Below are 17,398 nucleotides of genomic sequence, written 5' to 3' on the forward strand. Positions count from 1 at the left end.
TTAGCATCCTACGAAAAAGCTTGTCCACTTCGTACTGTTAAATCGACTAGGGGAACCCCTTGGTGGAGGACTGAGCTTGAAAGAATGAAGAAAGTTATGAGAAGAGCTTGGAACCGGCGTCAGCGTGATGACTCCAGGGCTTTCAGGTCAGCTCGTAGTGCATATAAGAAATGTCTTAGATCTGCAGAACGGGCTGGCTGGCAAAGCCTATGCACTAATGTCTCTAGTCTGAACGAGGCTAGCAGATTAAATAAAATTCTCTCCAAATCGAATGATTTTCAGATCAACTCCTTGAAAACCAGAGATGGTGTTTATGTGACGGACGAAAAAGATGTTCTTAATTGTCTCTTCGACACACACTTTCCAGGTTGTATCGATCCGGAGTTGAACAATGTTCACAGATCTCATTCTGGTGATTCGGACTCGTGGGCGTTAGCACGCACATTGGTTTCCACTGAATCGGTCAAGTGGGTAGTTGACAGCTTTGCTCCATACAAATCACCCGGAAAAGATGGAATACTTCCCGTGCTACTGCAAAAGGGATTTGATATTCTTAAACATGTCTTGAAAAAGATTTTGCTTTCCAGTATGCTATCCAGTATGTATATCCCGAAAGCATGGCGAGAAATAACTGTTAGATTTATTCCCAAAGGGGGGCGCTCAAGCTATGAAGAAGCCAAGAGTTTTAGGCCTATCAGCTTAGGTTCTTTTCTTCTGAAAGCTTTGGAACGGATAATCGATCATCACATCAGGAACGTTAGTTTAGTTGAACATCCACTGCACAAAATGCAACATGCATATCAGTGTGGGAAATCCACGATCACTCTGCTTCACGATGTTGTTTACAACATTGAGAAAGCCTTCTTGCTCAAGCAATCTAGCTTGGGTGTATTCCTAGATATTGAGGGTGCTTTTGACAATGTGTCCTTCCAGTCTATTCTGGAAGCGACGCGCGGTCATGGGATACCTGCATGTATCTCAGGTTGGATAAACGCAATGCTTAGTAACCGCATACTTTGCTCGTCACTGCGACAGGCTGAGATACGGAAGTTGAGTATTTGCGGTTGTCCTCAGGGCGGCGTTCTGTCACCTTTGTTATGGAACTTAGTAGCTGACGGCTTGTTGAAGAAACTCAATGAGCTTGGATTTCCAACCTACGGGTTTGCTGACGATTACCAAATACTAATTACTGGATTTTGCATCGGAACAATCTTTGACTTAATGCAACAGGCATTAAGAGCTGTCGAACAGTGGTGTCGACTAGTTAAACTATCAGTTAACCCAAGCAAAACTTCAATGGTTCTTTTCACGAAGAAGCGAATAACAACCGGGGTTCGTCCCTTGCAGTTCTTTGATTCTGAGCTACTGTGTGCAGATCAAGTCAAATACGTTGGAGTCATATTGGATTCCAAACTGAATTGGTCTGCTCACATTGAGTTGAGAGTCAAGAAAGCGTGCATGGCCTTCGGGCAGTGCAGACGAACTTTTGGAAAGACCTGGGGTCTCAAACTTAAATACATCTATTGGATTTACACGACAATTGTACGTCCAATACTGTCATACGGATGCCTTGTGTGGTGGCAGAGGGGAGGGGTGGTGACAGTCCAGTCAAAGCTAAACCATCTGCAAAGAATGGCGCTCATGGCGTTGACTGGTGCTTTCACCACGACTCCGACTGCTGCTCTTGAGGCACTTCTAAATATCAAACCATTACACATACACTTAAAACAAGAAGCACTATCATGTGCATACAGACTTCAGGTTACTGGGCTTTGGAACAGTAATCATGTTGATCTTGCTACCAGTCATACACGATTGTGGTCACAAATGGTTACATGGGGTGAAGATATTCTTGCTCCCAGCGATATTACACTCACTTGTAGTTTTCCTTACAGGACATTCCATGTGAAGATTCCCTCTCGAGAGGAGTGGTTGTCTGGCTTTATGGAAAGACAATAACAAACGCAAGTGGTTTGTTACACTGACGGTTCTCTGATGGAGGGACGTGCTGGTGCTGGTGTCTACTGTCTTGAAATGAGATTGGAGCAATCTCACTCACTAGGTAGATACTGTACTGTATTCCAAGCAGAAATCTTTGCGATTATGTGCGGGGTGCAATCGGCCCTTCAACTGAGTTTGTCCGGCAGAGTTATAAACTTCTGCTCCGATAGTCAGGCTGCAATCAAGGCCCTTAGCTCAGACAAATCCCGGTCCAAGCTAGTGATCGCGTGCCGAATCCAAATCGAAGAACTAAGCATTGTCAACACTATCTACCTTGTCTGGGTGCCCGGACATTGCGGTATTACTGGAAATGAATGGGCTGACGAATTGGCCAGGGCAGGTTCAGCGATTGACTTCGTTGGTCCTGAGCCCGCGCTGCCAATTTGGACAAGTTGGATAAGGGAAAAAATACGGTCCTGGGCTTCGTCCGAGCACCGCAATTATTGGAGAAATTTACAAACGTGTCGCCAAACAAAGGCGTTTCTAGAACAACCATGCCCAGTGGTTTCGAAAAATCTCTTACATTTTTCCAAGCTCCACTGCGGCATGCTGACCAGGGCTTTAACCGGCCACTGCAAACTTAATTATCACATGGCAACTATTCAGTGCGCTGAGTCTTTTTCATGTGATCTTTTTGAATCCGACTACGGAACCTCATATCATCTGATATGCAACTGTCCAGCGGTAGCGCTATTGCGATTTCGAGTCTTCAGCCGTACTTATATAGACGAAACCATGTTTGGACGACTGAAACTCAGAGACATACTAAAGTTTCTTATCCAATGTGGTAAAGAGCTTTAGGCTCATTGGCAGGCAAGTTGAACTACTTGTGAGTTTAACTTACCTGTTGTTTATTTTTGTTTTGTGCTGTTATTTTTCCCACCCTTCCAATTCTACTTCCCCACACCTCCTTGTCCTTTCCTTCCGCTCAGGAAATGATGAAAACACACGGCAAGGCACAAATCCCCGACTATGTATGGGGAACGTGCCATTTGAGCCAATATATTCTGATTCCTGATTCTGCAATTCCACTGTAGAACAGTGATTAAATCCTTGACCTCGTTCGATGAATTAGCCATCGAAGGATACAATCGCTGAAAGGAGGGGCCATGTCGCAGTGAACTACATCAAGAATATTTTTACTGCGGGGAGAAAGCTTATCAAGATGCTTTTAAGGGGGTCAGAAATATTTAAAGCTGTAAGGATACGGGCCACAATGTCAGAGAAATTTATTAAGCCAGCGCTGTTATCTTTCTCTGACTGAGATATGGGAGCACTTGGGGTTTTTGATGTTCGTGGAAGTGCTGGAAACTCCTTTTCTGAGCTCAGGTTACTGAGACCGGGAGCGACTTGCTTCCGTTTTGCATCAGTACTTCCTTGAGTAGTTATTTTAGGGGGGCCATGAAGAGACACCTTCTGGCCTTTACGACGAAGCTTGGGAGAGGAAATGTTCCTCCTTTTTCTATTGCTTCTAGGCACAGCAGAAGAAGTTCCCTCCTGGGGCTCATCACAGTCGCCTTCGTCAGTAGACAAGTTGGTATAGATGTTCGTAGAGACAGGTGGCGTAGCTATCTTAAGCATTTCTGCAAAAGATCGCTTAGAGCGTCCCTGAAGTAAACGCTTAAGATTCTCCTCGCGCTGTTTGTACGCGGGACATGAAGGGAGATCATGTGGGTTTCCCCCACAGTAGAGACACTTTTCGACATCTCTTCCACAGGAATCATCCGCATGATCTCCACCGCATTTCCCACAACGGGCTTTATTGCTACAATGTGAGGCTGTGTGCCCCAGTTGTTTGCAATTAGTACAGTTCATGACCCGCGGCATAAAGAGGCGAACAGGTAGACGAACCTTGTCAAAGAGGAGGTAGTTGAGTAGAGCAGAACCGGCGAAGGTCACCCGATAAGAGTCTGAGTTGACGTATATTTTCTTCCCGTCAGCTGCGACTGATGCTGAATGCAAACGTTTGCATTCCAGTATCTTCACTGGCTTAAGCATGGGGTCTTTGAAACAGCAAGTACCATATTTTAGCAGGTCCTCGCAATTCAGACTCGAATCGGAAAGGACCCCACTGACTTCAACCCTGTTAACTGGAATATACACCCTGTACTCTTTCGTAAAGGGCCCGTAGCCAGCAATATCGTTTGCCTGAGTCAAACTGTTAACAACCACCCGAAGCTTATCAGGGCTAATTTTCGATATCTCTGTCACGGCCGAATACCGATCCGCCAGAACCCGAGAAATCTGCAACAGATTCAAACACTTTTTTTCTTTGGTCCGAAAAAAGATCACAATTGGCCCGGTTGCCGAGCTCGGATATACTTTGAGCCGGGGAGCCGATTTTGTTTCGACGTCCATCTCACCTTGAGATGAACCGCCGTCAGGGGAAGTCATTTTTGCACGGGCCTATTGCCCAGTGCACGTTAGTAAGACAACCAAGAAGGGGAAACGTAAACTAATACTTAGCTTGTGTAGGTAACGGTATCCAGACAGCTTACTAGAAGAACACTGCTTTACTTGTCACTGACCGGCTAACGGTACTCAGAAACAGAAACACAAAAGAAGGGAAAAATACTGAAACCACGACTAGGCGTAGAGTGTGTGAAATAACCTTGAACGCGTATTAGCACTATTTGTCGCTATAGTGTGTACGGACCGACAACAAAAGACTTCTATCTCGACTGAGTGTTCGATAACGAATGACATTGTCTACTTGTTGAATTCATTATATAAAATGATATTTGAGTTTAAAGTTCAAAAATTTAGGGAATGGAGAAAAATTAGGGATGGGTAATATCCGGAACATAACCAGGGTGTTGACGTAGTACATTTATTTTGTGTGAGTTTTTTGTATAACCTTTGAAAATATTGACTAAAGCATACTACTTTTACTAGTAGTTCGCAAAATTTAGGTTTTCAATAACTGAACTATTCAGCATTCCTTAACTTTATTCGGTAGAAATTTTCCGCAAAATATCAACTCTTATTAACAGATGTTTTTACATCTGTATTTTATGCGGAGAGCTCGGTAATAAAATTGTTTTACTGAATAGATTATCGAACTTGATACCAGTGATGGCATTTCACCCTATTGATGCACTGGCGCGTCAGTGTGATGCCTACACAGAGGATACAATGATCACACACCACAGAAAAAAGCAGAACGCTCTTTCTTTCGGAGCTGTATACAAGTATGCGCTGGTGTTGGGGCAGTTGGGTGCGAGATAACCGTGCTCTCTTGCTTTTTAAATTCTCTGTGGCGCGCTCAGATAGATTCACCACCGCGCGCGCTCCAGGGTCGCTGCGGTGTATTCACTGGCGTGTATTCGCTGGCATGTGATCTTTGGTTTGTTTTCGTCTTACAAGCGGTAGTGCGGGTGCGATTGATTTGATTTGCACTGGCTGTTGCGTTGTATTGTGTGGATGGGGGTGGCTTATGTCAAGCTTATATGATTTTCTACTGAAGATTTGATACAAGTTGCTTGGTAAAGCTAACGAGTTTATAAAGTATTGTTACACTACCTGCAAAACTAAAAGTACTCGGTCCTCGGAGCATATCAGGAAACTTTTTACGTATCATCGTATAGAGAGTTTTATAATGGCCAGAGGCACCTGATATGCAAACTCATGTTGTAAGTATTAATAGTTTTATTATAACTTAATCCTACAAGTTTTAAACGAAATCTTAGATTTCGTCCACAGGCTTGACATTATCAGTAAAATTAGGTATACACTTGTGGCGATAATTAATTTACATGCACAATAGAGCGTACACCCGTTATTCATTTGTCTAATATACTGCGTGGCAATCGTTTAAGGCTCAAGTTACTTTTTTGAGCATGTGTTAGAATTGAGCGCTTGGTAGTATGCGTAGGAAAAATTGTGTAATAGATTATCGAACTTGATACCAGTGATGGCATTTCACCCTATTGATGCACTGGCGCGTCAGTGTGATGCCTACACAGAGGATACAATGATCACACACCACAGAAAAAAGCAGAACGCTCTTTCTTTCGGAGCTGTATACATGTGTGCGCTGGTGTTGGGGCAGTTGAGTGCGAGATAACCGTGCTCTCTTGCTTTTTAAATTCTCTGTGGCGCGCTCAGATAGATTCACCACCGCGCGCGCTCCAGAGTCGCTGCGGTGTATTCACTGGCGTGTATTCGCTGGCATGTGATCTTTGGTTTGTTTTCGTCTTACAAGCGGTAGTGCGGGTGCGATTGATTTGATTTGCACTGGCTGTTGCGTTGTATTGTGTGGATGGGGGTGGCTTATGTCAAGCTTATATGATTTTTTACTGAAGATTTGATACAAGTTGCTTGGTAAAGCTAACGAGTTTATAAAGTATTGTTACACTACCTGTAAAACTAAAAGTACTCGGTCCTCGGAGCATATTAGGAAACTTTTTACGTATCATCGCATAGAGAGTTTTATAATGGCCAGAGGCACCTGATATGCAAACTCATGTTGTAAGTATTAATAGTTTTATTATAACTTAATCCTACAAGTTTTAAACGAAATCTTAGATTTCGTCCACAGGCTTGACATTATCAGTAAAATTAGGTATACACTTGTGGCGATAATTAATTTACATGCACAATAGAGCGTACACCCGTTATTCATTTGTCTAATATACTGCGTGGCAATCGTTTAAGGCTCAAGTTACTTTTTTGAGCATGTGTTAGAATTGAGCGCTTAATAGTATGCGTAGGAAAAATTGTGTACAGCTTTGCCGCCGATTTATCCTACAAAGCATGCATTGAACTCTAAAAGAAGAAAATCAGTCGATTTATTAGATTATCAGGATTCAAATCATGCCAAATAGTTGGTGTAAAAACAATTGACCGGGCGGGATGGTGCTTTTGAAAAAGTGGCTGTGGTTTTTTCACTACGCAGTCGTTGTGTTGCGTACCCCGGGACAGTGTGGTAGTGTGACGAAAAATCACCGCCACTTTTTCAAAAGCACCATTCCACCCGGTCAATTGTTTTTCCACCAACTATTTTGCATGATTTGAATCCTGATAATCTAATAAATCGACTGATTTTCTTCTTTTAGAGTTTATTAAATGCTTTATACGGATAAACCGGTGACAAAGTTGCACGCTTTTTTCCAACGCATACTATCAAGCGTTCAATTCGTGTAGACGCTCACCGAAAGCTCTTTGAACCTTAAACAGCAGGCGAAAGCGAATGTTTCAAGAGCATGGGACCTGGAAAAGGGATTCTGCGCGTCAATGAGCGAATGAATGGCTTAGTTTTGGGGTCAAGAAAAAAAGCCACTAGTGTTCACGCTTATTTTAAATGAATAATGAATCTCGTGTTCCATAAAAGGATGTTATAAAAAGGGTCAGCAGCAACAATGTTTATTATGATAGGTACACGTATTCTAGATTTTTGTAATTATAATGCGTTGCAAGTAATATTAACAGCAAAACAAAGTATTAGTTAGGTAGTATCTGTCGGAATCTCTGTCAATCTCTATGAAATTTTCGTATTTTCAAGTAACAAGTAAGGTGTTTCCTCAAGTTTAAACATGCATTTTTTGTGTGATAAATTATTCCTCATTATAACTTTCTTGAATGAGGTGTTTTATCAAAAAGGCACTAGGAACAATAAAAAGTTCCTAGTGCCTTTTTGATAGTTCCTAGCTTGCTCAAAAAACAGTTGAAAAAAATTGCTTTGAATTTTGAGCTCCCTTGCACCTATTGTTGAGGTAATGTATCTATAGTTGCATGTCCCATAGGAGCCGTAATTAGTAATGGCTACATTATTGATACATGGTAGTGGTAATGGTACAAGAAGTTTCACATACATATTTTGGTTAATAAACAATCTTAACATTTTTTTATCATTTTTTGGGATTAAAGCTTTCGTTTAATATATTGACATCGCCCATAGAACTTTTCATCGATTTTTTAGCAGAATTTTCACTCTAATATTCTAGTTCTTTGCACACACACTAAAACACGTTGAACGATTTGCCATATTTGCAATTAAAATTCAAGGGCATTTCATAAGCCACGTAGAACAACTTTCAACATTCTGCTTTTATTGCACTATATTATCAGTATAACTAATGCTATCGTACATGCAGTACAAGTGTAGATTTTCAAAAAATTTATGTTAGAATTAGAACGAAATATTTTTTTGTATCGCTAAGTCGCTCGAGAATAGCCAAAAAAAGCGTAAAATATTTTGCTTTTACTGACCCAAGTATGACTAAAATGCCACTCACACCTAAAGTGCAGAACTATTAAACTATAACGTACTTACTTTGTTAGCATTACTAGAGCATTCGAAATTGATAAATTTTGAGAAGAAAATAGAATATGTTGAGGATAATTAGTATTGTCTGATATAATATTACTAAATATCCATAAAACCTTATTTCATCATGAATAAAATCCTATATTTCTGTTTATCAGAAAGTTTGAATCACCTAATTGGACTAAGAACAAGTATCACAGAAGTGTATTCGATTCGAAGTGTATGCATGAATACATACAGGTGAATTGATTAATATATGTATAGAATACGAAGTTTACGTTAATTTTTGGGATAAACGTAAATCGTATTCCTTTTTTGGATCGAAATGAAAACAAAAGCACAATATATACGCGAACGGAGGTCTTAGTGGAATGTACGTAATGTTTCAAAGGTTTTTTTCCATTTAATTCCACTATGTTTTTATAGTTAAATATAGATACCGGTATTTCGATTACTACTTGTAATCTTCTTCAGTGAAGAAGATTTCAGAATAGAAAATGGGCAAGATACATAAATCTAATATTATAAGTTTAACAAACTATAAAATCACGGTAAACAGATAAACGTTCCTTGGAACAATTTGGTATGTACTACAAAGACGGTGGATTTGCCATTTTGAACTTCTTTGCTATACTCGTACCCAGTGATGTACCGATGGGAAAAATTCCATCTTCCCGGGTTTTTATTTTTGGGTTTTAACCGGGTTTTTTCCCAAATCGTTTTAACCCGGACGAAATACGCGTTTTTTCGTTATATCGCATGTATGATGTTCATTTGATGTTTTGCCTTTCTCAATAGAAAGGTATTGCAATTGCTCTGAAAACCGACTTTTTAACGGAGGCCCGGAGGGCCGAGTGACATATACCATTCGATTCAGTTCGGCAAATGTCTGTGTGTGTATGTATGTGTGTGTATGTATGTGTGTGTATGTGCGTGTGTATGTGTGTGTACGCGAACACAATCTCACTCACTTTTCTCAGAGATGGATGAACCGATTTTTACAAACTTAGTCCCAAATGAAAGGTGCAACGTTCCCATAGGCTGCTATTGAATTTCTAATGGATCCGACTTCCAGGTCCGGAATTACAGGGTGATGAGTACGATCACGCAGAAAATGTCGATTTTAAGAAATTTTGCAATTAATGTATAATGGTGAAAATTTTTCCACAATGTGACCACAACTGCTTCGATTTGTAGTACTAGGTGAATAACAGCCATTCAAAGTCTCTTTGGTCACATTGGCCACCATCATCGGTTCCGGAAGCCCCGGCGGAAGTATCCAAATTCAGACTAACAGTCACATCGGTTTCTCGGAGATGGCTAGACCGAATCAACCAAACTTAGTCTCAAATGAAAGATGTTGCGTCCCCGTAAATGGCTATTAAATTTTATCCCCAACCGACTTCCGGTTCCGGAGTTACGGGTTGTGGCGTGCGATCACATAGCAAATTGTGATTCAAACCGATACTCCGATGGAAGCAAAAAAGGTAAAAATTTCGCTAAAATGTCTCTCAAACAACTTAAATTTGCTGTTCTAGGTCACCGACGGCCAACCAAACATTCGTTGACTACATTGACCACCATAGACGGTTCCGGAAGTGCCCGGGAAAAGCGGCCATCTTTCAAAATTTACGAACTCACATCAGTTTCCCGGAAATGGTTGGGCCGATTTTCACAAACTTAGTCCCAAATGATAGCTATAATATCCCCATAGATGTCAATAAAATTTCGCACGGATCGCTTATATGGGTCCGGAAATATAGACTAAATCGTCCGGTCACATATGAAATTCCCATATAAGCCGGAACTCAATTTTTTTTTCAAAGGGGGGACCTCATGAATTCGTATTTTCGATGCCAAACATCTTTAAAATGCATGAAACGTCGAGATTTTATGTTATCTCGCAAAAATTTTTTTTTATAAAAATCAACTTTTTGGGACTGCCGATTTCGCACCTTTTTGCCTTACTCATATAGAAAGGTTATGCAATCACTCTGAAAAACGTCAACCTAATCCCGGCCCGGAGGGCCGAGTGTCATATCCCATTCGATTCAGTTCGTCGAGATCGGAAAAAGTCTGTATGTGTGTGTGTGTGTATGTGTGTGTATGTGTGTGTGTATGTGTGTGTGTATGTGTGTGTGTATGTATGTGCGTATGTGTCAAATAATGTCACTCATTTTTATCAGAGATGGCTGGACCGATTTGCCCAAACTTACTCTCAAATGAAAGGTGCAACCTTCCAATCGGCTGCTATTGAATTTTGGATCGATCGGAATTCTGGTTCCGGAATTACGGGTTTCAGAGTGCGGCCACACAGAAATTTCTCATATAAACTATAGGAAAAATTAAAAATAGAATTTTTATTTTTGATGCTAAATGTGTTCAAGGTGCATGAAACGTCGAGATTTGATGCAAACTCGACAAAAATTTGACGACGATTCACTTTTTTGGATTTTGGCACATTTTTGCCTTTCTCATATAGAAAGGTTATGCAATCACTCTGAAAAACGTCAACCTAATCCCGGTCAAATTTTTTTTTCGACTCGCATAAGGTTTCTGGATTTTAACAGGGGCGTAGTTGATGGTTTACGGAGAGCGGTTACACCCCCTCCCCCTCTACTGTTCGCTCCCCTCCTTTAAAAATCTCCTTAAATCACCCTTCAGACCACCACCCCATCCAGCCCTCATACCCCTACCTTTCAACCCCATCATCTTTAAACCACCACTATATCACAAAGCATACCAATTTAAGCTGGGGAGTCGTTCGTTCATGGGATTTTCGCCCGCCTCACATACCCACCCCCGCATGACAAAATGAGTTAGCAAGCAGATAACATTGATCTAATGCTGATTAGGCTAATGGAGTATGATATTTTTTTGTTTCAAGTGTTTCACCGTCGACAAGTAGCTCATCAAGTTCGTGGCTGGCATGCTATTGTGTATAAGTGCAAAGTGTACTAAGAATGTAATGGGCATTTCCACAATTATGTTGAACATAAAAAGCCTCCGTGCCATAGTTTAGAGAAATGAGAAAGGCACAATTGCACCGCTAGGTGGATTAAAACAGGTTTTTTAACCTTTCGGTAGTCGCGCTAGTGCACTGAGTACACGCTGCTCTGAAAATCTAGCGAAATCGTCTTAGAGCACCAGCGGCTGTTCGTTCAGTAGGCCATTTGCGCGACTTCCGGAGGGTTAAAGAATCTTGCATTTACCTTTGAGAGACCGAAAATAAAAGTCGCAAGGATAAAACATACTTTGTAGAACCCACTCCAGATATCTTAGCACGTAAATCGCTTAGAATATTCTCACCCGAAAAAGTCGGCAAGGATGAACATCCAGTATAATTCGCTCACGGGAAATTCCGTACAACGTTACATTCAAGATTAAAACTTGTATAAAGAAAAGACATTTGTAAGAACCGGATATACTTTTTTACGGTTTTAATTCTGTAGGACATAATCGAAAAGCTCCTGTCCGATTTTTAAACTTGAATTTTAAATCCAATTTTCACATTCTAATATATTTATAACGGGTTTTACGAAGCATTTTCTGTTCCTGTAACTTTAATTTCGGTCCATTCCATATTCCAACTTGTTTCATATAATAGTGGGAACAATACCCAAGTAACCACTAAGCCGTAAAAATGGCATCAATTCGGTTCTATAGTCGTGTATAGAACAATGGTGACTGAGCTTATAGGCATCATATTGTACATGAGTGCTGTTCAAAAGCCAGTTTTGGCGAAATATTCGGCTGATATGCAGCCTACTCCCACTTTTCCACCGCGCCTATGGAGGAATGTCAAAACAATTTGTGTAAAGGGCCCACTGGTTGAAAAAAAAAAACAAAACGAAAATGGAGGAAAGACTGTTTTTCTCTCTTTCTATCTTTTATGGTCTATCTACCACATGTGTTTGACTTTTTTCTATACAGCGTTTGATCCAGGCTCGAACTTCTGCTTCTAGAAGATATGGGGGATAAGTTTTTCCAGTGCGCTTGCTGTTTGATCCATTTGAGTATTTGGTCATCTAAATGATATTTGCCGTTCTTAAATCGAACGGTTTTTGGTTCGATTGGAAGTTGATTTCACTCACCGACGAGCAGAAGCATGCTTTTGGGAATATTTTATTTTTGAAATTACTTCCATTCCTACACTAAACTTAAAAGTAATTCATCGCAGTTTCGTATCATTTTATGGCTCAAAGATTTAGTTAACTTTAATTTGTTTGTGCCAAATCTCCGAAGCCGACAAGCTTTTTCTTGAGCTTACAAAGTGCACCATATCATATTTGTTTTGATTTGGACTTCATTGCTTTAGTTTAATAGAAATGTCAAGCATAAACGGCATTATAAAGGCATCGCTGACTACCGCTTACGGCTTACAACTACTGGGTTTTTAGGCTCTAAAGTATAGCTTCATATACGGTCTATTTTCATGCTTAATGCTTGTAATGCTTATAAACATTCGAAAAGCTTGTATAAAACTTATAAACATTTGTAAAGCTGCTATGCAGCTTATAAACATTTGTAAAGCCCATATAAAGCTTACAAACATCGGACAGCTCTTATATAGTCAATATGCTGCTTACTTTAGTGCTTACTGGTTTGCTGGGTAGTCATTGTTACTCTGACTAGTGAAAATTAGAATAATCGTGTGATGCCCAAACTAATTTTTGGGCACAAAATTTAGAAAATACCTATTTAGTTCGGTGAAAAGCAAAAGTGAGTAATATGCAGAAAGCGAGTGGCCTTGACATTCGTCATTAGTATGAATCCCAATCAGAACTCTCACAAATCGCAATCCGAATTCTTTCGGCATCAACTACATCAGCAACAGTAGAAAAATGTTTAGTACGTTTAGGTGGATTTACAGTAAGAAAAGCAATCGACTTAGTCCAAAACGTGTTGAAAAGTTTTATCACTCATTTAACCACAATATTTGTAAAGAAATGTTGGATCACCGCTATAGTAATGATTCAATCGAGGAAAACCATTCAGAATTCATATACATGCAAAACTTTATGACAATAATACTCATAAATAAAATAAAAATGTTTGGATAACAATACATTAATGTTCAATTAGTAAAATATCACAAAATTGCAAAAAAACCCAATCTTCCCGCGAAAAAACCGTTTTAACCGGGAAAAAACCTTGGGTTTTTTCCCCAAAATTATAAAAACCCGATTTGGTACATCACTGCTCGTACCCGAACATGTTATGTTTTAATTTTAATTCTCTCTCTTATTATTCCATCGCGTGAAAATTCGAGTGAAAACCAACTAATTTATTTAAATGATGGCACAGAAGAAAAATGCTGTCAAATGATTCCAGAACTGATTATTGAGGGGTTACACCACTATAGAGCACGAGAAATAGGCATATTTCGGGAATTTATCTTGACGCAATAAAAAGATGAATCGAGATCTTGTTTAACTTTCCGGCTCTGTAAATCTAACGAAATCGTCTCAAAGCATCAGCGGCTGCTTGTTCAGTGGGCCATAAGCGCGATTTCCGGAGGGTTAATGAGATATATAACATACGTAATGAATAGCAAAAAATGATTTTTTCGAGTAATTTCATCACAAGATGGCGGCTGTGTAGTACTTTCCCGTCGGGGAGTTTTTTTGGAAGGGGTCCACGGCCGGAACTCTATGTCCCGTAATTTTTGATCCAGAGCCAAAAATCAAAGCTTTTTAAACACCTTAGTACGACAGCAAGCGACGTACGTAAGATTTTTTCTATATCTTGATTTTTCGCAAAATGGCGCATTTTTGGTCGAAAAACGCTTAAAATGTGTTAAAAATCGACACAAAATTGCTTATTAAAAAATTATGCAATGAAAAAATTAAATCCCAAGTACGTCGCTGGAGAAAGTAATCTTGAATATACTGTAAAAAACTTAGGCTGATCAAAAATCATTTGTTCGAGTTACATTTCCGGCCAGATCAAAAAAAGTTATTTCAAGAAAAACACGGTTAACGTTTTCAGTATACTCGGGGTATACATACATAAGAGGCGTTGCGGACAATTTGAATATTTATTGTTTTCGCGATTCATTTTTTGGAATATCATTTTCAGCATCCTAAAGCACCAATAAACCAAATTAAACCAATAAATAAAAATTCAATGTTTTAAAAAATCTAGAGTGCTGTAACCCCTTAAAAGCACTGTACCGGTCAAATGGAAGCGCTTCTAAATTGGCACGTCATTATTTTTAATAACGCGCTACAGAAAAAAAACAAGTAACAATGTATTATTTTGTTTTATTTGTACTTTATAAACGTATGCGTTAGAAACAATTATTTTATTGTGGTCGGAATTTAATTTACTCCGTATATATGATTCTTCAGTTAAACTTGAGCTTGTAAGTAGTGAGTTTAAAATGATCTGCACCTTTCTTCAAGATTATAAAACTAGCATGAGAACAAATCATATGTTTTAACTGTGATTACAGATACAGCAGACCCAAGAAAAAATCATTTAGCTGTATTTTTAGAAATAAGCCAGTTTAACATGTGTAAAGCAAGTAAAGCAAATGAAGGGTAAAATCAGATAACAAATACTTTTTGGACCCACTGTAAGTTAAACCATAAATAAAAATAGGTTCAATCCTCGACCAACCATTAATTACCATTGAGTGATTCAGTCGAACAAAAAATTGGCCGGTCCTTATGTGGATGTTCAAATCCCGTCTTACATCTGTTATACGATTAATGTGATACTAAGGATATTTATAAAACTTTGTTCATACCAGCCGATACATTGATACGTAAAACGTTTTCCTTGTTTGCCCCTAGGCTCGAATACTTCAGGTTTTCCAGGATAGTGTAACAAAACTCTATTAACTCGTAACCTTTACCAAGCAACTTGTATCAAATCTTCAGTAGAAAATCATACAAGCTTGAAATAAGCTACCACCATCCACACAACACAACGCAACAAGCAGTGCAAATCAAATCAATCGCACCCGCACTGCCACTTGTAAAACGAAAACAAACCAAAGATCACACGCCAGTGAATACACCGCAGCGAATCTGGGGCGCGCGCGGTGGTGAATTTATCTGAGCGCGCCACAGAGAATTTCAAGAGCTGCTCTTCTCCACACTCTAGATCGTTCCAGTGTTGGGTGTATGAAAATTTACCTCTGCCATCAACATGCGCTCACACAACGCATATCAAATACGGTGGTGTATATAAACAAAAGAGAAGCGCCGTTGTTTTGCTTGTCAGAGTGTGGGGAGCAATTTCAATTTCTCTTTACTGCACAGAGGATAGGGACATCACAGCTTGATACTATTAAAATCCTCAGGAAAATTTCACTGAGTCCGTTGCATCAAACTTAATATGTTAATTTAACCATTTGAAAGAGACACAACAGAATTTTAATATAATACGCCAACAAATGTACCACTAGATGGATTAAAACAGTTTTTTTTTACTTGCAGCGACCGAAAACTGGAGATGCACTATGCAAAGAATGTTTCTTTTTAGCCTTTGAAACAGAGATCCACAATACTATTGAGCAAAACAAGCTATTTAATCGTGGAAGCTTCGTAGCCGTTGCTGCAAGTGGCGGAAAAGACAGTACAGTGTTAGCACATGTGTTGATGATTCTCAACGAAAGATACAACTACGGCCTTAAATTAAAGCTGCTATCTATTGATGAAGGGATCACAGGATATCGAGATGATAGCCTTAAAACGGTGAAGCGAAATCGTGATGATTATGGTATGGAGCTGAAAATTCTTTCCTATAAAGAACTCTATAGCTGGACAATGGATGAAATTGTAGCCAAAATAGGACGATCAAATAATTGCACATTTTGCGGAGTATTTAGACGACAAGCTTTAGATCGAGGGGCCCGTTTGATTGGTGTAGATTGTGTAGCTACCGGACATAACGCAGATGACATCGCAGAAACTGTTCTAATGAATATACTTCGTGGCGATACGGCTCGTTTACGCAGATGTTGTGAAATTAGAACAGGCGGGCATGAACCAGATTCTATTTGCCGTGTGAAGCCACTGAAGTTTTCCTACGAAAAAGAAATCGTAATGTATGCACATTTCAAAAAGTTAGTTTATTTTTCAACTGAATGTGTTTTTGCCCCAAATGCATATCGAGGTCATGCAAGAGTGTTTCTGAAAGACCTAGAAAAAGTTAAACCGTCAGCAATAATGGATATAATCCATTCAGGAGAGCAAATTTCTTTCAAAGATACTGTTAGGAAGCCCTCTAGAGGTGTATGTAATCGATGCGGATTTGTATCATCACAACAACCATGTAAAGCATGTATTCTATTAGAAGGATTAAATCGAGGTTTACCAAAGTTAGGAATCGGAAAAAGGTCGAAAGCAGACAAATTGATTGCAACTCAAAATGAAGTTATCTTGCGACAAAACGCAAATCTAGTGAAAAACGATTTTTAACTTACTATTAAAGGCACATAAAGTTTAAACCATTGCATTTGTTATTCCCTCCTTTAATCTGATTGGATTGCCGGTATTGCAAAGATAATCAAGCAATATAATAAGGGCCGTTCATAAACCACATAGACTCACAGGAGGACGGGGTGTCTGGCAAATGCCTACGCTTGTCTATGGTAGGGGAGGGGGGGGGGGGGGGGGTTGATGTTTGCAAAAGTCTGCGAAGACTTTGATTTTTTGTTATTTTTGTATAAACAGGATTTCAAGAGAGTTATGCTCAACATACTAGTAGATCCAGCTAGATGTATTTAGTTAGAAATTTCGAAGCTAGTACACAGGCGCTTAGTTCGGTTTGACTTAACGCAGGTCATGTATGTCATGTGTAGGTACACCGTGCACGTCTTTTGGTACGAAGGAGTTCGCACATAAAATGTGGGAGTAATATGAGCACAGAACCAAAGCGAACATTATGTACTGTAGCTGGCCGGGCTACGTTGCTAATAAGATTAATTCAAATCGGATTTCCTTCGGAAAAGGCGTTGGTTTGCCGATAAGAACGAAAGGATCCTATTGAATTAAATTATCTTTCTGCCGTCTAGACGGCACACAGTGGCTGGAGGCTGGCCAAAACCTCAAAAATTTATTTTTGAAATATTGATATTTTATATTTTTCCTAAATTTCTCATGTATTGAATGATGT

General features: G+C 39.5%; 1 protein-coding gene across 19 annotated transcripts in view; it reads left to right on the forward strand.

Annotated features, from left to right (window-relative positions):
* LOC131691518 (cytoplasmic tRNA 2-thiolation protein 1) overlaps window positions 1-16,730 on the forward strand; it is a 188,506-nt gene extending 171,776 nt beyond the window's left edge. For all 19 annotated transcript variants that reach the window (XM_058978006.1, XM_058978004.1, XM_058978016.1 and 16 more), the window contains one exon: window positions 15,718-16,730. In XM_058978006.1, coding sequence (XP_058833989.1) covers window positions 15,718-16,701 — 984 coding nt within the window. In that variant the 3' untranslated portion in view covers window positions 16,702-16,730. The remainder of the gene's footprint in view (window positions 1-15,717) is intronic.
* Window positions 16,731-17,398: the final 668 nt, after the last annotated feature.

The sequence above is a fragment of the Topomyia yanbarensis genome, chromosome 3, assembly GCF_030247195.1.
Source record: "Topomyia yanbarensis strain Yona2022 chromosome 3, ASM3024719v1, whole genome shotgun sequence".
NCBI lineage: Eukaryota > Metazoa > Arthropoda > Insecta > Diptera > Culicidae > Topomyia > Topomyia yanbarensis.